The sequence below is a fragment of the Squalius cephalus genome, assembly GCF_949319135.1.
Source record: "Squalius cephalus genome assembly, chromosome: 11".
NCBI classification, from domain to species: Eukaryota; Metazoa; Chordata; class Actinopteri; order Cypriniformes; family Leuciscidae; genus Squalius; species Squalius cephalus.
The window spans coordinates 22,796,990-22,819,968 of NC_137132.1; the positions used below are offsets into that span (position 1 = coordinate 22,796,990).

Below are 22,979 nucleotides of genomic sequence, written 5' to 3' on the forward strand. Positions count from 1 at the left end.
CTCAGCTGAAATAACAGAGAGGAAACGTTATGTTAATACAATGCACTGTGGACAATGACAGACGTCTACTGGGGCGTAATGAATGTGCAATTCCAGCATGATTCCAGCGGTGCGTCGGTGCCGTGGCAGCACAACACAGTTACCATGCGCAACATTCCTCGTGTGGTCGTAGGAATACTCCTCCAAAAGTATTTTTTGTGATGAATCGGGTAAGTTGACCGCATAAACTAAATAAATCTGAGAATCAAAGTTGTTCTGACAGCAAGGTGAGTTTTAGGATTTTGAAGTGCACTGAGCTTGGTAGAGCAGTACAGCATTATTTCCCAAAGCCTTGAACTGTGCATTGTTTATTTGACCGCATGTGTTTAATGCGAATTGTGATGTTAACGCATCCACCTCCACATGATCTTTTAAAGTTGAGTCGTGATCCTTGATGAAATTGAAGCCGTATGAAGCGGTGAAGTTTATGATGCTATCACGGCGTAAGCGTGCGTAATTTTGAGATTGGTGTGTTGTTTTGGCAGGTTTGCGTGGTTTTCTGTTCAAACCAAGAACCGTTTCATTTTTAATCTCTAAAAAAACGAGCTGGGAAGGTCTGCGTAAAATATGAGTAATTTGAAGAGTAAAGCTTCCTATTAGTATTTCTTGCTTTATTTCACACCACCAGAGACTAATGGTTGTACTTTGATATTGAAGTTTCTTTAATTTTTATTTCCTTTTTATTCTTACAATTTAGTAACTTTTAATAATAACGATTATTGTTGTGTTTTATGTAAATATGTGCCAAGCCTTTTGCACGACTTCATATCAATCAGCTACAATGTTAAAAAAAAATAAAAAAAATAAAGGGTAGATGTTTTATTGCTGGTTAGTGTGGTCTACCACCTTGCACTTGCTATACTTAGACCAGCTTAAAACGGATTTTCAACAGAATGTCATTATAAAACCATCAGTTCGAGGGTTTCACGAATGTGTTTGTCTTTAGGTTGCTTCTACTTCTCGCTCTCCACCTGTTTTGTGATGGATTGAGCCACAATGTCGCAGCTGTACTACCGCAGAACGGATAACTCCTCGTACCGGGATCGCATTCCGCTGCGTATAGTGCGCGCCGAGTCGGAGCTCTCGGGGCAGGAGAAGTCCTACCTCAGCGCCGTGGAGAAGGGCGATTACGCCAGCGTGAAACTATCGCTGGAGGAGGCGGAGATCTACTTCAAGATCAACATCAATTGCATCGATCCTCTGGGGCGCACGGCGCTGCTCATAGCCATTGAGAATGAGAACTTGGAGATCATCGAGCTGCTCCTCAGCTTCAACGTGTATGTCGGTGACGCTCTGCTCCATGCCATCCGTAAAGAGGTGGTGGGGGCCGTGGAGCTCCTGCTGAACCACAAGAAGCCCAGTGGAGAGAAACAGGTTTGTGTAAAGTACTTGTCTGCTAGTTCATAGTTTGCTAACTCACATAGACCTATCTATCTAAAACTGACAATCAAGATGCACGGTTTTCTGTGTTTACTGATTGGCTGACCCTAACCCTATAAGTGCCCAAATTCCTTAAAAACCTTCAAACTAGACTAGCCCGACTAGTGTAAACCAGGTTGACTCAAAACTTATTGTTAAGAAAAGTCAAATGTCTTTAAAATAAAGCATATAATTTTATTATATGCTACAATTCTGCAAAATAGTATTATGAATAGGAAAACACATTGACAATTTTGGTTTTGATAAATGATTTTGAATTTTAATATCATGCTGTCTACACAAAACAATTTTTTGCCAAATTAAGCAGGTGCCAACAATTGTTTTTTTCAATTTATTTGGTTAACTTCTGCCAAGTGATGGATGAATTTCTGGCACAATAGTTTCACTATTTCACCTGTGAAGTCAACAAAACAGAAACGGGAAGCGTTTTCTTCTCCCTGCAGTTTAAAAAGCTTATTTTGCTATCCTAACTGTGCATTATTATATGAGCAGTTTTGTTTTATTATTTGCATTTTGCATGTTTTTTTCCCTCTCTCTGTGACCCAGAACATACATGTGGTCATTTTTAGTCCTGAAAAGAAACCCTCAAAACAACAGAACTTGTACAGTAGGTCTGAATTTAGATGTTCGCCATTACTTGATAGCTATTGGGTCTCTCTGAAAGTGAAACCCTCAAAACATCTCTTATCAACTTCTCAGTTCTCATGTAAAGTAAACAACCCATTATTGCAGATAGGAGTGCTTTTAGGGCTAAAAAAGGAATTACATCTTCAATTGTCAATGCTGATATATGAACACTTTAGAAATAGTGTGCTTGTACGCCTGCTTTTTTTCAGAGGACAAAACTGCCTGCTATAAAAAGCTCTATGTTCAGGCACTCAGGCATGTGGATTAATAACTGTTGTTCTAAAATTTTGTTTTTCAATTTTGCTCGGCCTTACTTGTATGTCCTCTCCTCTTAACTTTGACTTAATTGTCCTTTATTGGCCAGTAGGAATATACTGGATGCTGAGGCACTGATTCAGAGAAGTGATGGCATGGATGCACCAGAGCAGCTGCGCATCTGATCTTTCCTTCCGCAATCCCTGAGCGCTTTTTCTTTTCCTCTGTCTCTGTGTCTCTTCCTGTCTATGTCTATTAATGTCACATTTATAAAACGTTTTGATATGCAAATGACTAAATCAGCATATCTAAAGACCACAAGAGGGCGAGTGAGTACACAGGCACGGTTGTTGGCTTTGATTTCCTAAATTATGATTCTGATGACGAAATTATGATATTATGATTCTGTCTTCCTGGCATGTGATCTTTATCATATTAGCAAGTTGTTTAATGAACTAGTAATTTCTGAACAAGTATTAAATAAGCAAACTGGATATTATGTGGGCAGAAAAAAAAAACGTATTCTCTTTTGTTCTTAAGGTGAACGGAGTAATTTATTATAATTAGTTAATAGTTTGCACAAAGGTCTTGGACTGATACTGACAGCTGTCTATGTTGATGCAGTTTCAGGCAAAATAAAAAAAATTCAGTCATTGCATTCAACCTGAAGTCTATTTTGCATGCATATTGTCATCCATGATTAATTATTCCACAACTGAAAGCATCTGATAATAGGTCCAATTATTTTAAAATGGAAATGACATTTTTAGCATTCTTTTCAGTTTGGGAATGAGTTGCACTGCTCAGATCAGGTGTCATTAAAAATTATACTGCGGTAAAGGGTCTTTTTTCTTTAGCAGTTAAAGAAAAAAAATCCTGTCTCTCAGCTTTGTTGGAAATGTAAGTAATGAATCATGAGAATGGCTTCTTTTCACTTATTAAACACAAAGCTCACTTGAACTGTCAGACATTTCAAGTCAAGCCCTCTACTTTTCCAATTCGTTTCCTTCCCCTTTCCGTTCTAGGGTGAGCTTCAAAGCGTCATATTGCAGTAGATAATCAGTATGGCTGCCAGCCTGAACATGTCTTTCCAACTGGAGCCTTCATTATCTTCCTCAAATAGTCGAGCTTTTGCTGTTGTCACTGTGGGCTTGGAGCTCTTGTGAAAAGGAGGGAGATATCAGTCGAAATGTGCTAATCACCCTCTACCTTCAAATCACACCTTTTCTTCTCATGTGGCTTTAATTTATGAACTCTCAACTCATTTTATCTCACTTCACTCCTTCCTAACTCATTATTCTTTCTCACTTTTAGTCGCTTTTTTCTAGCACACGCTGCTTGGTTTTCTCTTTCACACTCTTTCTTTGTCTCTCACTGTTTTTTTTTATCCATCTCCCCCAAATGTTGTGTGATCACAGAACTTCATGTAGCAGTGTATATCTTACAGCTCCCCATTTAAATTGCATCAACACTTGCCACTAAAGGATTAGATATGATCCACTTCACTGTTTTTAAAGCAGCAGTTATAAGCTGGTTTTAATGGATATTTAAGGGATAGTCCCCCCAAAAATGAAATTTCTGTCGGCATTTTATTTTTGATCCCACCCAATTTGTCTAAACAAACAAACAAACAAACAAAAACAACTGCAACATTTTTCTAAATATCTTCCTTTGTGTCCTGACCTTGAAATTAATTTTATTAATATAACCATGAATTTCAAATTTTGTAAAAATTCCTTTTGTAATTGCTTTCAATACATAATTGCTAGGCGAAAATAAAACACACGTCCAGACATTTCCTAAGAATGTAGCTGAGATTTATGCTAACAGCATAACCAATAGGGGATTTGCAGTCATTAAATTCAATAAATACAGAATGTTCATACTGTAGTCTTTTCATTATGTGTAATATGTGACCCTGGGTCACAAAACCAGTCACAAGTCGCACGGGTGTATTTGTGGAAATAGCCAACAAAATTATTGTTTTTTTCTTTTATGCCAAAAATCATTAGGATATTAAGTAAAGATCATGTTCCATGAAGATATTTTGTACATTTCCTACCGTAAATATATAAAACATTTATTTTTGTGAGTGAATGCAGCACAATCGTGAACATAAATGGACAACTTTAAAGGCGATTTTCTCAATGTTTCGATTGATTTTTTTTTTTTTTATTTTTTTTTTTTGCACCCTCAGATTCCAGATTTTCAAATAGTTGTATATCGGCCAAATTTTCACCTATCCTAACAAACCATACATCACTGGAAATCTTATTTATTCAGCTTTCAGATGGTGTATAAATCTCAATGTCAGAAAATTTACCTATGTGACTGGTTTTGTGGTCCAGGGTCACATATATTAATTGCAACACCTCAATGTTTTCTCCAAGCCCCGTTTAAGTTTCATAATCAAGCAGGTTGATACATCTGTGAAAAGTGTAACTCTTTGGTGCTATAGTTTGAGCATTTCAATACATCATTATGGCTTAACCAGTGGCATGAGTTTGGAGGTGGGACTATCTGGTGCTGCCTGACCAATGGCAGGTGGGGGGAGTGTTCACCAAACCTGTAGGAATTTTTTTTTTTTTTTTTATGAGGGTGCGTTTACACGTGAACGAACTAAAAACAGAAGAGGTTTTTTTTTTGTTTGTTTTTTGGGCATTTTTGCATTCTTTATACAGATGACAACTTTGTCCAAATGATCCCCATTCAAACAGTTCCGCAAAAACGAATAAAAACGCTGTATTATTCATGCCAGGCCAGTAGTTGACGAGGTCACTTTGTATAAAGAAACACTACGCACCTTAAGACTGAACAAGTAATATGCATACGCAAGACGTCACTGTTTTCACAAATTTGCGTTTTTGTATTTTACAAAAGTTTTTTTGTAGTTTACTGCTTTGAAACAATCTATATTGTTAAAAGCGCTGTATAAATGAAGGTGACTTGACTTAAGATGGAGATGATAACGGTATAATTTTCAGAAACTTGCATTTTAAAACCCGTTTTGCATTTTCATTCCGCTGTCTTGTAAATGTACTGCCAAAACGTATAAAGTTTTCTGTCTTTGGTTGAAAACCATGTCGTGTAAATGGCCCCTGAGTTTGTTAGTTTCATGATGTTAGCGGTGCAGCAATTAAACTGCATATTTAACCAACTCTCTCATTGTAGTGCATTAAATGTCCTCCTTTATTAGATGGTTTGATCTGTAATATTTTAAGTTAAAGCTAGATATGGTTATATAAGCTAAAACACTGTAATAGGCTGATTATTTTTGTTTTATAGGTTATTATAATCTTTTTTAGTGTTGCATTTGGCAAGGATAACATCTTCAAGTCTTTAATGCCAGTCCATGCATTTCACATATGATTTTGGCCAGGCTTCTTGGCAGATTTTTCTTTGGATAATGGATTATTCTTGAGCACCAAGATTCAAATACTGCATGTACTTCATGGTTGGATAAGGCGTATGGATTAATTCTTAAACTGTAGCATTTTAGGACATTCAGTATCTTTTTCTTAAGATGCTAATGATGTTAATTTATCCTTGCCCTTGTCCATTGTCCTGAAGATAAGCTTCATCCCAAACTTCAGAACGAAACAGATTTCTGTATTTCCTTCAATATTGTGCTGTTCATGATTCTTCCCTCTATTTTAATAAGGTGTGCCATGCTTGCTGATGAATAGCATCTCTTCAGCGGTGTGCTTCAACCAACGTAATTTTATTGGAGGTATTGTTATTAGTTGAAAAGCTCACAAAAAGCTCACAAAATCTTCTCCTTTGCAACTGGGTCATTATTATGCTTTTCAAACCTCGCCAAACTCCAGACAGGATTTCACACGGTTCTTCTCTGCTACCGAAGCTCTGTAGCTACTTCAAAGTGATCATAGGCCTCTCTGTAGCCTCTCTCCCAAGCGTTTTTCCTCATGTGCTCAGAGGATTTTCAGGAAAGACCTTTTCCCCGGCAATGTCTGGGTCATTTGATGTAGCTTCCATTTCATCATGATTGAACCAACAGTGGATGCTCCTATTGTTTTATACCCTTCTTCATGATTTATGCATTTGTTTTTCTCTCCCAATTGGAATATTCTTTTGTGTTTATTCTCATAGCTGTCCTTCACATTTGAGATCTGAATAATAACAAGGGCTTAATTGTGAGGTTTCTATCCTGCAAGTGTGGCTATTTCAGCTATTCACAGTGAGATGGCAATTGGAAAGCAAATGCATCCTCATTAAGACAATTGTTTTCATCACGAAACGCTTGTCAACACAGGCTCTGAATACCAGTGTTATTTTAGTTTTATTACAATAAATAAACTTATAACTATAAACTTTTATCTCAAGATTGAATCGGTGTTTTTATCGATTAATTGTGCAGCTCTACTATTATGGTTATTATTAATATTTTGAATTTGATTTTGTTTAGATTTTCTGTTTTTATTTTAATTTCAGTTAAAGTGTTAGTAATTTTGTTGTGTGTTTTGGTACCTTTTTAAAAAAAATAATTTAATGTCTATAGTTTTTTTTAGTAATTTTTAGTATATCAAGTTAAACTAAATGCATTTAGTTTCATATTGCTTTGGCAACTAGGTGAAATAAAATACTTTTTTCATATTTTATTTTTTATTTTATTTTATTTATTAGTTAACGTTTATTTTATTAAATATTATTTTAGTTTTCCATTGTAGTAGTAGTAATAATAATAATAATAATAATAACCATGTTGAATACTCATTCAATGTTATGCATAATAATTTATTTTTTAGTTCATCAAATTAAACTAAATGCATTAAGTTTCATGTTGCTTTGGCAACTAGCTGAAATTAAAAAAAGTTTTAATATTTTATTTCATTTTTTTGTTAACAATATTATATTAGATACCATTTCAGTCTTTCTATTTAAAAATTTCATGTTTAATTCAGTGTTACTTTGCAGTAATTTGTGAAATTTATGAAAATGGTTTCAAATTCAATCCTATACCAAATATATACTGTACAGTGTACAGCAGTATTTGGACACTTAATTCACAATTAAACATTTTATGACAAAATATCAAATAAAGCAGCATTTATTTTAAAGAATTGTTGCATATTTAATACTATAATTTGTTATTTCATTTGTAATGCAATGATATTCAAATATTTTTGGTGACTTTGTCCAAATGTGTCATTCATTTTTTGGGCCGCTGTATAGTGAAATGCAGTGTATATGTTTCATCAGATGAATTTAATCCATCTTTTCCCATTTCTAACCAGGTACCACCCATCCTGCTCGATAAACAGTTCTCAGACTTCACTCCTGACATCACCCCCATCATCCTGGCCGCCCACACCAACAACTACGAGATCATCAAGATGTTGGTGCAAAAAGGTGTGTCGGTCCCCCAGCCTCATGAGGTGCGCTGTAACTGCATAGAGTGCGTCTCCAGTTCGGACGTGGACAGTCTGCGACACTCGCGCTCCCGGCTGAACATCTACAAGGCCCTAGCCAGCCCCTCTCTCATTGCCCTTTCCAGCGAGGATCCTTTCCTCACCGCGTTCCAACTCAGCTGGGAGCTCCAGGAACTCAGCAAAGTGGAAAACGAGTTCAAAACTGAATACGAGGAGCTCTCCCGTCAGTGCAAATGCTTCGCGAAGGATCTCCTGGACCAGACCCGGTCCTCACGCGAGCTGGAGTTGATCCTCAATTTCCGTGATGATGTCAACCTGCTGCAGGATGAGGCCAATAATGAGCTGGCTCGCCTGAAATTGGCTATCAAATACCGCCAAAAAGAGGTACCGTTCTGTTTTGAAGATGATGTATTTTCTGACAATGGTCCAAAAAGTATTTGGACACATAAAATGGATAAACCAAGTTGCATTTACAAACACAAACCCATTGCCAAACATTTTTTTTTATATATTTGCTTTAATACTAACTGGTTTCAGGATCATTTATATATATTTTCGAAACCTGCTTGATGTCGATTGACAGAAATGTAGAACATTTAAACATAGTTTTGTGATCATTCAAACTTAAAGGCACAATATGTAACTTTTTTGCTTTAAAAATAGCAAAAATAACTATATCTATGTTATATATTTTTTTTAGTTGTGTACTTACATTATACCGACTGTTTCCAACAACTTTCAAACCAGGAGAAATTTGTAATTTAATTCGAGAAACGTCCCGTTTCTTTATTTCCGTTTTGTCACCGCCAGTGGCTTCATATCCGCGTTGTCCCTGGTTTCCGCTCGTGCTGCCATGGCAACCAGAGCTATGAACCAGAGCCGTCTGATAGTAACCAAAGCGACTGACGCGGACAACTTTGTAGTTCGCAATGTCTATTTGCACGCTGTTGTTGTTTCGTTCAAACATTATGGACCATGGCAAGCAGACTTTGGATAAAAAAAAGGAGAACTAAAACGAGAATCAATATCAGCGCGGTGTTTTCGAGATGCCGAGAGCTCCCATAGACAGTATATAAACGAGAGCTCCACGTCCGAGACTTCGACCGCTCCTACATGTACTTTATTAAACAGGTGAGCACATTTACATAAAACTAATCAATGTTTTATAGTTCAACAATGCTAAAATGTCAGAATATGATCTGTATGTTATTCTAATGTTGATCTAGCTTGCTGCTAGTCTCATATAGACAAACTAACACATACATTTCAACACATTGAAATGCAGTTTAGTGTGATAGTGTAATGTTAGACCAAGTGAAACAGCACTGCGTTACCTCACAAGTTTAATTTGTCTAATAAACTGACCTGTGAGTTGTAATTCTGCACTCGCGTGTAGTTCGGTAGAATGAAATGTCCGTATTCCTTTTATATCCGCGGGACTCGCGTCGCGTGTGGAGCTGATAGCTGTCTCTTAGCAATCCCGAACTGCTTCATATCACAGTCATGATAAAAGCATCGATGTATTCAGTCATCCATAAACATTATTAGATCGGTCGGCTTGACGTTGACGACAAGATCCATAATTCTTAGCAAATGTTGCGTCATCAATCTACGCCTTTGTTATTGTAAATAGGTTAGCGACGCCTAGTGGCGAAAAATGCCATACTGTACGTTTAAGTAGCCTGGTGTGCAGGATTTATATTTTTCTATTTTATATTGTAATTTCATCCAATGTACCAACAATTAATTATCATGCGAGACACTTTTTTTTTTTTTTTTTTTTTAGAAACCTAAAACTTATTTTTATTAGATGGTTTGCTTACTTTTTTTTTTTTTAAATGCTATTTGGATTGATATTTTGTTACATAATACAGTGATATTTTGTTACATAATACAGTGACATTCATATGTTTATGTGTAACTTGTTATGCACTGTAAAACATATTTTTGGTTCAACTTAAAATGGTAAGTTACCTGGTTGCCTTAGAATTAAGTTCATTGAAATTAAAATTTGAGTTATACAATTAAGGAGATTGGTTTAATACAAAAAAAAACTCAAAATATTAAGTTATCTGAAACACATTAATTATCTAAGTTGATTTGACAAAAGATAAAAAGTTGTTTTTTTTTTAAAAAACTTTTTTTTTTACAGTGTGGGTAAAACACTTAAATAAAAAAATAAAAAAAATTGCTAATTACTTCTTGCTGATTGTGATTAACACTCTCCAGTAAGCTAAGGACAAATTAACTTTTTTCCACATATATTTTAATGTTAAGAAGGTCCTCTTAGCAATACTTGAGGGGTGCCAGATGAAACTCAAGCCTCTATTGTGCATTCATTTAAAAGCACTGAAGTGTTACAAGCCCAAACTAAAAATCGGGTAATTTTCTTCACACTTGAAAAGGTCATCACATGCCTCAGCGCCGTATAGATCTCATAAAAGATGCCCTTTTGACCTGTGATGACTTACTGCAGTGTAGGAGTGAAGAGTCATATCCACTTTCAGCATGTAGTGTGGGTTCATATAGCTACTAATTACTTTGCCTCTTGAATCAAGTCTGTACACGTTTCATTGCTTTGTTCGAAAATAGTCCACATCCAGAAGCTATATTCACAGCCCTTCTGCTACTTTGTCATTTTTTTAAATGCAATGTGAAAATGAAGCATCATAAATTCCAAATGCATTATAAATTCAATTACAGAAATGATATACATATTAAACACAGCAATTCGTGACACGTCCTGCAGCCATTTTGCTAAAATAATTTTGCCGCCTTTTGCCAGTACTTTAGGATTTTTTTTTTTAGATGAATTTATGCATATTTGTTTTGTTTTGTTGCGTACTGTATGCAAGTCAAATCACCTATATTTTTATATAGCGCTTTATACAGTACAGATTGTTTCAAAGCAGTTTCACATTGATAAACTGGAAAACAACAATTCAGTGATGCAAACATAATTCAATTCTGCTGTAAAGCAGCTCTAAAAAAAGACAACAGATTATTCAGTAAAGTACATAAATTATGAAACTAGTTCAATTCAGCTATAAAGCAGCTCTGCAGAAAACAGTGATGTCATCATCCAGCTAAGCTGAGTTCTCAGCCAATAGTTTCAGTGCAGTCAAATCAATAATATTGAATGTGATTTGCATAAATATCCATTGGTCATATTCTTCTCAACCCGTGATTATGTTAGACATGACACAGTTCAGATTAAATGGCATTTGTTCCAGTAGTCACACCGGCACTAATCTTATTATTCTAAATGTTACTAGAATGTCTCCAATTAAGCATGTGAATATCCACTATAAAATCAGAGATCAGATCAGAAGCAGCATGCTTTGTATTACCTCAGATGTTCAAAGTTTGTATAACATGATGGCATGGTGGTCTGACATCTGCAGAAGATCTGATAAGAGCCTATACATCATAGCCAAACCTCCTTAAAGAATCTGATGGAGTGGGAAATGATAGCATGTGTTTTGTGGAAGTGAAGCATTTTGTGCTTAAATAGTGCTCACATACAGGCTATGTGATGTAGATTTTGTCACTTTTTCCTCGCTTTTCATATTCCGGTAAATGCATTTTATTTGTTATGTGAATATTTCAAGCTGTTGTAAGTTTAGTTCTGAAAGCCTCCATTATGAAAAAGAAACAGGAGAAATGAACTTGGTCCTGTATAAAGTCAGTTGGCATGTTTTACTGGTTGCTGTAGAGTGCAGCACTCCTGACTAACAGTGTTTGCTTAGCATGTTTCTTTTTATTTGAAGTGGCGTCCCGTTGAGGTGTATTAAGGTGCTGTTGTCAATTGCACAGCAACCCTCTGACAGAGTTCTTTATTTGATCGGGAGAACGGATTGTACCGTGCTAATCGGCCCTGACGGAGGACACTTAAACTCATCTCAGATTTGACCTCATCGCCTTCAGAACGACTGGCTCGGCTGTAATGAGGATGCATTTGTTTGTAATTTGGTTAGGCGCCCTCCCACTTCCGCTTGACATTTTAGATGCTCTGTTAATGGCTTTGGGCTGATCACAGGAGACAAGATGAAGAGAATGGAGAAGAACAAATAAGCAGCTAGAACAAGAGTCAATGTATGACTGCAAGTTGCAGTTTCAGGGCCAAGCACATCATTAAAAAAGAATGATTATGAATTTTTACTTCTATTGCAAAGAATAACTTTTTTTTTTCTCAATCGCTTTGGCACATTTTTTAAGAACTTTTTTTAACAATCAATTGTCACAACTGTTTGCTGGAACATCAGAACTTAATTGCTTGTGTTGTGCCAGCAAATTGGCCAATGCCACCTAAATAGAAATTGTTTTTGTCATCACACTGGTCAAAATGTTTAGATGTTTTTTTTCTCCCTGGAAATATTTGTTGAATGGGTCATTTGGCATGTTATGGCTCACACAATGAAAGAATGTTTAGTTGTGAAGAGTTTGACAGTTTCAATGAGAATCAACAAGCCATGTGCATTTAGCTTCTGTGCAAATTGTAGACAATTGTACTTTTGTGCACACATATGCCAAAACTCATGCAATTCTAAATATGAAATTCAAATCAGATGTGAACAATAAACAAATTGTTCAGAGATCTGAACTTATTGCTTTGAGAGAAAAAAAAAATCGTATTCGAGAATTGAGTCAAAGCGATTGAGGAAAAACTTTAATATAACTTAGAGTAGGTGGCTTAGAGTATGGTACTTATTTGGTCATATATTGAATTACTTAATTCATTACGAATGATATAGTGGATGTGTTACAAAGGGTTATTATAATTTAGATTTTGTTCTCAGAATGTCCTTTTGATTTTACATTTACATTTTAGTTATTTTTCACTCTGTGACTATTAGTTTAACTGTTGTTTAGTTTTATTTTTTCTGTATTTTATAGTTTTCGTTTTTATTTTAGAGAATAAAGGACATGAATAATACAGCATTTTTAGCGTTTCACAACATCTATGCCTTTGGATCTTGGCATCTAAATGGCTGCTTTGTTTGTTTGTTTGTTTTTTTTGGCTACAAAAATATGATTATCAAATCACGTTATAAACCTTTACGTAAGTGTTTGACTGCCATGCAGTATGAAGCAACATGTTGACTATATTGTGTTGGAGGCTCGGCAGTCTGAATGGGAATAAATGAGAGAAACTCAGACCTCCTGCCTTACAGTTCATGTTCACTTCATCATTCTGACTTTATTAGACACTAATGCTCACTTTACATGGGTATATCCTGGAGTCTGGCTTTGGGGAAACTGCTGAAAACACTGATGTATAGTTTGCTTGTGCTGTAATTTAATTTTACTGACAGTTTATGGCTCAGTTAGACTGGAATACATGGCGTAATGATGTTTCTTTAAGTTGATGTTCCTATGTCATTAAAAAAAAAAAAAACTATGCCAAAGTAATATATGTACACAGACATAAAATTCTAGTAAGTCTTGTAAATGGTAAAAATGTAATATTCTGGGAAATCTGACCGGAAAATTCCTGATTTGCCAGCTTGCTTCCCAGACCACCTGTTCATACTTGGATAGTAACGTATGATTTCCATGTGTTCTCCTCTCTTCTTTTCTCTCTCAGTTTGTAGCTCAGCCAAATTGCCAGCAGCTGTTGGCCTCTCGCTGGTATGATGAATTTCCTGGCTGGAGGAGACGTCACTGGGCTGGCAAGTTCATCACCTGTGTCTTCATCGGCCTCCTATTCCCCCTGCTCTCCCTGTGTTACCTGGTGGCACCCAAGAGCCGCTATGGCCTCTTCATCCGCAAGCCTTTCATCAAGTTTATTTGCCACACCACCTCTTATTTGACCTTCCTCTTCCTCCTGCTGCTGACCTCCCAGCACATAGTCTCTAACAATCCTGATCGTCAAGGACCAAAGCCCACCACGGTGGAGTGGATGATCCTACCCTGGGTTCTAGGTAACACCACATCACTACAGAACTGATATGATTTCATAATCTGGTCCTAAACTGAGCTACTGTATTTGTTTGTGTGTTAGTATACACTAGTGCATGGAAAAGTTTATAAATGTCTAAAAGAATTTGAGCTAGAATTGTGATTCACTACTTTTAAAAGGCAAAAATACCAAAGAGGTACCAAAATATTATAGTAACAAATTATAATAATAATAATTACCCTTTACAATAATGTTTAATTCATTAACAATTTTACAGCATTCTTTAAGGTTAATGCTAGTATTCAAACGTTTTGCTGTATTGATTTGATCAAAATACAGTAAAACAGTTACTTGTATAAAGTTACAACTAAAATAAATAAAATAATACAAATCCACTTTTGTTGTAAGTAAAATAAGATAAAATTGCAGTTTTACTATATGTTCTCTATGCAACATTTGCAAGATTCATCTTGGACCAGAAAACAAATAAGTTCTTTGAACATGAACCAGCAAAATCTCTTGGCTGCTCTTGCAGGATTCATATGGACTGAGATCAAGCAGATGTGGGATGGTGGATTTCAAGATTACATGCATGACTGGTGGAATCTTATGGACTTTGTGATGAATTCCTTGTATCTTGCAACCATCTCACTGAAGATTGTTGCATATGTCAAGGTATGTTACATCACAACAATCACTGGTGGGAATCACTTTGGAATGGAACTAGAGTAAGTTACTCTTCCTTCTTTCCTAACAGTACAGTGGTTGCAAACCCAGGGAAACCTGGGAAATGTGGCACCCCACATTGGTGGCTGAGGCAGTGTTCGCCATTGCCAACATCTTCAGCTCTCTACGCCTCATCTCGCTTTTCACCGCCAACTCTCACCTAGGTCCTTTGCAGATATCATTAGGGCGGATGCTCCTGGACATCCTAAAGTTCCTGTTCATCTACTGCCTGGTGTTGCTTGCCTTTGCTAATGGACTCAATCAGCTTTACTTCTACTACGAGACTAGTGATGGCATGAACTGCAAAGGCATTCGCTGCGAACGTCAAAACAATGCTTTCTCAACGTAAGTCTTGGAAAAGGCCTAATATCTAAATTCCTAATCCCTCATATCTCAATGCATAATTTATCTATTTTCATTGTCTACTACACCTGCATTTTTATTTTTATAAATCAGCTAAATCTTAAATAGTTAGTCATTCCGGCCCCTAGGTTACAATGAAAGCTGAAAAGTTGTGTATACAGTAAGTTGCAGCTGCATATCCTAATTTTGTTTGTATTCCATTTGTAGGCTATTTGAGACCTTGCAGTCTTTGTTTTGGTCAATTTTTGGATTGATCAGTCTGTATGTGACTAATGTCCAAGCTGACCACAAGTTCACAGAATTTGTGGGCGCCACAATGTTTGGGACCTATAACGTCATCTCCTTGGTGGTCCTCCTCAATATGCTTATTGCCATGATGAACAATTCATATCAACATATCGCTGTAAGTCCTTTCTGAGGTCTGACCTGAGCACTTGTAGATATGTCTTCATAATGTCTTACTCTAGGAAATTGTTGCATGTTACATATACCGTATTTTCTGAAAAAATAAGGCATATATGATTATCGCACTCGGTCAAAATTGCACAGATACAGTTAGTCGCATTTTATTGTTATTTTCAGAAATAATGTGAAATACCATATTAAATATTTACAGACAGTAAACTATAAACAGTGTTGGGGGTAACTCGTTACAAGTAACTTGAGTTATGTAGTCGGATTACTTTTTCAAGTAACTAGTAAAGTAATGCATTACTTGACAAAATATGTTACTTTTTCAAATAAGTAACGTAAGTTACTTTGTTTTCCCATTTATTGACTGACAGCTCTCTTGTCCCCATGTTGAGACGAATCGAAGTGCAGAGGCTTTGTGTGTAAACATGATGGTTATTGTAGTTCTAGACTAAATGTGAGCTTGCATTTACTCATCTCACTTGCACGAAAAAGATTCAATATTCCTCAAAATGAATAAAATCAGAATACAATGCAGAATCAGAATACGATGAAAACCTCCAATAACTATTATGTTAAATAAAACATACATTTTTATGCATTTAATCACACTTTATCCTATTCTTCTTAACCAGAATGGCTGCACAGCTGAAAGGTTTGTTTGAGCTGTGCCCTCTACTGTACACACGTGAATTTGCATTTCCTTCAGCCTGAGGCTTATTATTTCACTTTTGGTGGGAAAAGGTCTTTACATTTGCCAAAAAATATCACTTTTTTGGGGTTTTTTTCATAAAAAAACAAAGCCCAGCCCAGGTGGAAAAAAGTAACGCAAAAGTAATTTGCATTACTTTTCTTAAAAAGTAACTAAGTAATGCAATTTTCAAACTTTCCCCAACACTGACTATAAACATATATTTTAGTTCCTTTAAATTTAACAGTATTCAGAGCAGAACAGATGAAAAATATAAGTATAAAACAAACATAAATTATAGTGGAATTCATTCTAAACAAAATTTATTAAAAAGGCCAAGCCTAAACAAATGTGTTTAAAGCAAAACTGAAAACTACTGGCATGTTGTAAACTTGCATTCTTCTCTTATTCAGCACGAATCCAAATATGTGAACTTTTTTTCATTTTTTGACATTAGTTGCATTATATAAGTATCTTTGGAATATAAGTCATAGTACGTTTCAGATGAGGAAAAAAAAGACGTGACTTATATTCCGGAAAATTAGGTACAGTGTGCGGTACCTTGTTAGTCACTTTTGTATGAAAGCATCTGCTGAGAACATGTGTAAATTTCTCATATGTATGTGTTCTGGCTTTTCTGAAGGACCATGCTGATATTGAATGGAAATTTGCCAGAACTAAATTATGGATGAGTTATTTTGAGGAAGGAGGCACCCTGCCACCTCCCTTCAACATTATCCCCAGTCCCAAATCCATATGTTACCTGATTACATGGATTAAGGTGAATGTGTTCAAGAGGAGGTCAAAGAGGACTGAGACATTTGGGACAATAGGGGTGAGACTCTGTGAAAAACTGTTTATTTTATGTCTCTTCTTCTTTGGTCTTATATCACTGAAATGTGAATTTTATTAAAATGTTTACGAAAAGGTTAATATTATGTTATAGTTTAAGGGGAATTTCAACTAAATATGTGTCATAAGATGTCTAGTGTGCTTGGTTGTCTTTGAATCAGCAGATACTTTAATATTGTTGGGGACAGAGAGAATTAATGCATTACAAATATTCTTCCTTTTGTCCTTTCAGAGAAGAGCTGCTGAAAATGTGAGACTCAACCACCAATACCAGGTAGTTTTCCACTAAAAAATACTTTTACCTGTTTCACCATACAGTTCTTTCTCTATGATTTGATTTCTTTGTAATTGTTCCGCCAATTAATTGTACTGCTATTTCCCTAAATGCAGGAAGTCTTGAGAAACTTAGTAAAACGATATGTGGCCGCCATGATTCGAGACGCCAAGACTGAGGAGGGTCTCACAGAGGAGAATTTTAAAGTAAGTATTGAAAAATAATTAGTCTACAAATAGCTTTGTAAAAAAATATGGTAACACTTTATTTTGAACGTTCTGTTGACTATAAGTAACTTTGCAACTGCATGTCAGCTTATTCTAACCCTAACCCTACCAGTCTACTAACACTCTAAGTTAGTTAGAGTTAGTAGACATGTAGGTGCAATCTTACTTTAGTCAACAGAATGTGTTAAAGGGACCATCAAAATAAAGTGAAACCAAATATCATATATCATATATATATATATATATATATATATATATATATATATATATATATATATATATATATATATATATATATATATATATATATATATATTATCAGTGCCATTGTAGAAGTACCCGTATATGATATGACTCTTGATTAATGTATTTTGCAAGTGTCTAATAGTAGAAAGAGATTCTGTAGAATTCTGAGATAAAGTTGTATGTGGCGGGTCATGTGATTTCAACATGGCAGCCACCATGAGGTGACCTCTTATAGGTTGAATAAAATATTTTTTTCTTTCCTGTATCAAATTAGTACACATGTACATTCAAATTAGTCTTCATCTAATTTAAATAAACATTTTTAACATGGTTATCAAAATACTGCACCTTTAAATAAGCGATTCGATTATGAGACACAAGTAATTGTGGACTGTCATCACTTCAACAGGAGCTGAAGCAGGACATATCTAGCTTCCGTTATGAAGTCATTGGAATGATGAAAGGCAACCGGAAAAGTACTCGTGAGAATAAGCCGGGCACTGCGGCCTCCGATGCTTCTCATCCAGACTGTTCGCTTCAGTATTCCTTGGCTCTTCAGCAGAACAAACTACATTTGTACGATGTCACTGCGTCGCTACAGCAACACAACTCGGAGGAGACAAGGGATTCTCTCGGTTGTCTGGTCAATGGATCACCAGTAGCTTTGACTGACCCGATACTCAAAGACAAAGCCAGGAAGGACTTCCCTAAAGATTTTACAGACTTTGGGTTATTCCCGAAGAAACATACCAGTCTCAATCCAAATAAGATCTACTCACTCGCTGAAGAGGCAACAAAGGAATCAGATCCTGATATATTAGACTGGGTGAGAGAGGAAATGGTTGAGAAACCTCTGGCTGGAAAGGTTGAACAGGAAGAGAATGAATCAAAGTGCCTAATGGAGGAAGAGGGAAGTGTGTTGGAGGACCAAGAGAAAGAGCACATTGCATCTTCACATGAACATTAGATAAACAGACCTTTTGTAACCAAGGATTATCTGAATCTCATATTTAGCTGAAGTACTTTGTCAGAGATGGAGCAGTATCCTCTCTTATGCACTGATATGGGCCAGGTTTTGTGAGATGAAATTTCTCTCAGGAAAAGATATTTGCTTGGTTGTTTTTGGACTCAAGAAACTTCCCAGGACTACAGACTCCAAAAGCAACCATAAATCTAGAAGAAGAGAAGTGGAGAAAGCTCGGGAAAGCACTATACAGTGTCCAACTGACCTGTTAAATAGTTGTATTTTTAATTTATATATATATATTTATATATATCATCATCACATTTTCATTGTGCAGCATCCTTTCACTCTTGTTATTACCGATTGGAAAATAACAATCGTGTTATTCCCTGAAAAAGTGTTAATAATGCCCAGAGAAACTGCCTATTATGGTTGGTATTATTATTATTATTATTATATAACATAATATGTTCAAAGGTATGAAGTGAGATAAAAAAAAATGTTTTTAGTTTTTTTTCAGCAAGGATGCATTAAATTGATCAAAAGTGACAGAAATCTTTAGTAACATTATAATTGTCTTTACTATTTCAAAGAAATGCTGTTCTTTTTCATATATCAAAGCATCCTAAAAATGTATCATGGTTTCCACAAAAATATTAAGCAGCACTATTTTTAACATTGATGGTGATCATAATAAATGTTCTTGAGCAGCAAATCATTATTAAAATGATTTCTGAAGGATCATGTGACACTGAAGACTGGAGTAATGATGCTGAAAATTCAGCTTTGATCAAAGGAATAAATTACATTTTATAATATAGTCAAATAGAAAACTTATTTTAATTTGTAATATTTCAAAATATTAATGTTTTTAGTGTGTTTTTGGTCAAATAAATACAGCCTTGGTGAGCATAACAGACTTCTTTCAAAAACATTTAAAAATCTTACCGACCCCAAACTTTTGAACGGTAGTGTAAATGAATAAGAATAGAGTTTAATCCACTGGTCATATAGATCAGTGGTTTAATCGCATTTGAGCTCCCAATTGTCTAGATGTAGTTCCGTATGATGCACAGCCTAATTTAAAAAGAATGACTATGCAATTTATATATAGCACTCATAATATGCTACAGATGTCTATGGGTCAGGTTACCAGATTTCTAAGCACTATCCTCAATATTGTGATGTTGGATAAGGTTCTAACTCTTGAAATGTTATGTGCTCTTATAAGTTACAGTTTCACCAGACTTTCATGGACCACATGACATTCAGTAATAATTCAGCTGTGGTTATTTGAGAAATAAAAACTCTCTCCTGGTAACATGCTCCAAGTTTCGGATTGTTTGTCATCTTTATGTTCTGCTTACAAAGTCTCCCCACAATTGCTAGCATCCAATTTAGTATTTTTTCAATTTCATATTAAGCATGGATTGTACAACTCGGCTATTAATGCTCAATCTTTTGTTACATTTATTCTAATTTGAAAAACGAAGACTATGCACACAATGTCATCTCTCATTTTCCAGTCTGGAGCGGCTGGTTGCACTACGCTAGCTGATTGATATTACAGCAGTCAGAGAATCTTTCACTCTCAATAATCGCTTGCTATTTGTCTTTTGTTGGCATGGCAACATAGTGCCCGCTCTTGTTCTTTAATTAATTGACTTCACAGTAGTTCCTTTATCTGAGGGCACACCATGCTGTTTTCAATTATAGTGAATAAAGTGTCAGCAGATAGTTTCTCAGACTTTGTTTCTGTTTAAATGTGTTGCGTCCCTGTGTTGCAAAGTGTCTTTAAGTAGGCCTACGTGGTATTGGTGCAAATTTGCTGTGAATCTATGTTCTAGGAATATTCCTTTTATATTTTTATAAATATAGTGACCCGGGACGTCATTCAGTAGGCCTACAAATATCCCTCCAAATGTATTGCGGCCATGGATAAAAAAATAAAAAAAATCACACAACGTGCCGTACACCACGTCCACTAATGACACGTCCGATTCGCGAACTAATGACTCCTTTGAACCGATTCACTTTAATGAATGGTTAAAACAACTGATCTGTCCAACACTGAACTCGCGAAATGTCTGAATCGGTGTATAACAAATCGGTAACACTTTACAATAATGTTCCATTTATTAAACTCTAGTATTAGTTACATTTACTATTAATAAACTGCACTTCTACATCATTGTTAATGTTAATTTCAACATTTAGGCAACTAATAGTCTAAATTATTGAAATCAAAAGTTGTATTTGTTAACATAGCCTAGTTAATTCACTGTGAAGTAACATAAACAACAATGAACAGCTGTATTTTTATTAACTAAGATTAACAAAGATTAATAAACACAGTAGGCCTAACACATGTTTTGCTCATGGTTAGTTCATGTTAGTTATTAGCCTAATACATTAACTAATGTTAACAAATCAAACCATATCGTAAAGTGTTACAAACAAATGATTTACTCGGAACACAGGCTTCAAATGAGAATGTAAGTGTGCTTACCCCATTTTTATTTATTTTTTTTAGGCCTAAGAGTGGTTAGCAAGATTTAAACTTACAGTATTTTCAGGTTATTTATGTGACAATGTGTAGACACACACACACACACACACACACACACACACACACACACACACACACACACACACACACACACACACACACACACACAAAAGCCATTTAGCCTATAGTTTAGACTGGAGTGAGGTGAAAACAGAAAAAAAAAGTGCAAAGCAAGTTGTTGTTAGCTAGCTGTTAGTTTTATTCAATTGCATATGGTTGAAAATGAGACTATTAGTCAAAATAAACTTTTTAATGCTACTTTTTTTATTCTACTTTTTGATATTGATATGATTATATACCAAAATAATTATTAGGTCTAGCAAAGAAGGATTTTATCTTACAAAGCTATGAAATAGCTTCAAAAAAAAAAGGGGGGGGGGGGGGGGGAAAGGATGACAGTGTCTGTCGGCCACCACTGAAGACCATTTTTGACCCAGGAAAAACCCTGGATTGGCAAAACATTCATGCATTTAAGGTTTATTCCTTAATGACACAGATTCAACAAGGTTCTGGAAACACTCCTCAGAGGTTTTGGTCCATATTGACATGATCGCACCACGCAGTTGCTGCAGATGTGTTGGCTGCACATCCATGATGCGAATATCCCTCTTCTGGATCTGGTGACTGTGGAGGTCATTTGAGTTTAGTGAACTATATATTGTTATGTAACTTAGTGTTCTTTTTTCAATTTTAACTTTTTGTTGTTCTTTTTGTCCTGTACTTTTCTTCCACATCTCGTGCTCTCCCATCTGTTTACAGCAGAATCCCTCCGCAGCTTGAGGGGATTATGTTCATGTTCTGATATTTACTACTAATGTCTTTCAGCTCGCCAGGATAGCATGCAACACTTGCACCACGGCTTGTCCAAAAGTTATAAAAGCACAGACGGGGAGGGGAGGGGATGGGAGGGGAAGAGTGAAAGAGTGGGAAGAAAGCATAGGAGCTATTTCCAGATGCGTCTCTTCTGTCTCATGCTACACATTTTCACTTCAGGAACACGTTTCTTCTGTGCGATTTATTCTAAATCACATTTTTCGAAAGATGTAGTTGCTGTTTACTAGGATTTATGAGGTCAATCAAACAATTTGGTTGTTGCAGGTCAGAAGAAAGAAAGGCCCTTAAAGGCCTATATCTTTTGTGACCAATGGCAGATGGGATGAGTGTTTGGAAAAACTTATTGTTGTTGAAACTATAAACTATAGGTGGTTATTTATGTTCACTACACCTTTATGCCTTTTATAACTTCTTCTGGATGTCCAGGGCCAACAAAGTGCACTTTAAGGGCGACATCAGGCAGAGAGATGGCTGACTTCAAATTGGGTGACATCCTTAAAAACCATGCTAATGTGTCTATACAGTGTGAAGTCAAAAATATATTTTTTTTCGTGTTTTTATTTATTTATGTATTGCTGTTGTTGCAATATCTTTCCACATGATGGAGCCACTCATTCAAAACGTTCTAAAGGTTGTCAAGATAACATCATCTTTCCAAAGTTATGTTTGCATCTGGCCACAAGAGTGTGCCAAGCACAGATACATGAATCTGGATGAAACGACTGTGTCTGATGCTTCAGGGCTTGATTTGTATTTGGTGTCAATATGTGGATACTTGGAGTGAAGCTATGGCGTTATGTAAAACTGATTTATACTTTACTCCAGCAGCCTTCATTTTGCACAATTTTATTCTTCATGTTTTATTTCTAATATACTTTACAGTAACAGGTTTACCAACAGACTTCCTTTAAAACAATTTTACATTATATAATATACCTGATTAATGTAGCATGAGGTCGAAAAGTCTGAGACAATAGTGAAAATATGGGAAATAAGTGGAAATAAGCTAGTTTCTGAAAAAAATATGTATCTCGAACTAATCTTTGAAAAGATTTAGAAAAATTTGCCACAAAGAAAAGTATGTATAAAACGTAAAATGAAGAAGAAATATTTAAGATTTATATTTGTGACATTGAGCATGTGATCTTCATACAAAAGGTCAGATGTCC

General features: G+C 35.7%; 1 protein-coding gene and 1 long non-coding RNA gene across 2 annotated transcripts in view; both read left to right on the forward strand.

The window, feature by feature from the left end:
• Nucleotides 1-22,979, forward strand: part of LOC307166689 — a 428,201-nt gene that overhangs the window by 165,723 nt on the left and 239,499 nt on the right. The window lies entirely within an intron of this gene.
• Nucleotides 59-18,822, forward strand: trpc4b (transient receptor potential cation channel, subfamily C, member 4b). Its single transcript, XM_079886448.1, has 11 exons — nucleotides 59-209; nucleotides 986-1,413; nucleotides 7,617-8,135; nucleotides 13,339-13,675; nucleotides 14,189-14,328; nucleotides 14,411-14,724; nucleotides 14,950-15,145; nucleotides 16,488-16,679; nucleotides 16,929-16,970; nucleotides 17,087-17,176; nucleotides 17,853-18,822. The coding sequence occupies exons 2-11, from the start codon at nucleotides 1,036-1,038 to the stop codon at nucleotides 18,408-18,410; spliced, it is 2,766 nt and encodes a 921-aa protein (XP_079742574.1). The 5' UTR covers nucleotides 59-209; nucleotides 986-1,035; the 3' UTR covers nucleotides 18,411-18,822.

Coding starts and splice junctions, on each gene's coding strand:
- trpc4b (XM_079886448.1), top strand. CDS start 1,036: ATGTCGCAGCTGTACTACCGCAGAACGGATAACTCCTCGTACCGGGAT. Junction 14,725..14,949: donor CAAAACAATGCTTTCTCAAC/GTAAGTCTTGGA, acceptor TTCCATTTGTAG/GCTATTTGAGACCTTGCAGT. Junction 16,680..16,928: donor AGACATTTGGGACAATAGGG/GTGAGACTCTGT, acceptor TTGTCCTTTCAG/AGAAGAGCTGCTGAAAATGT.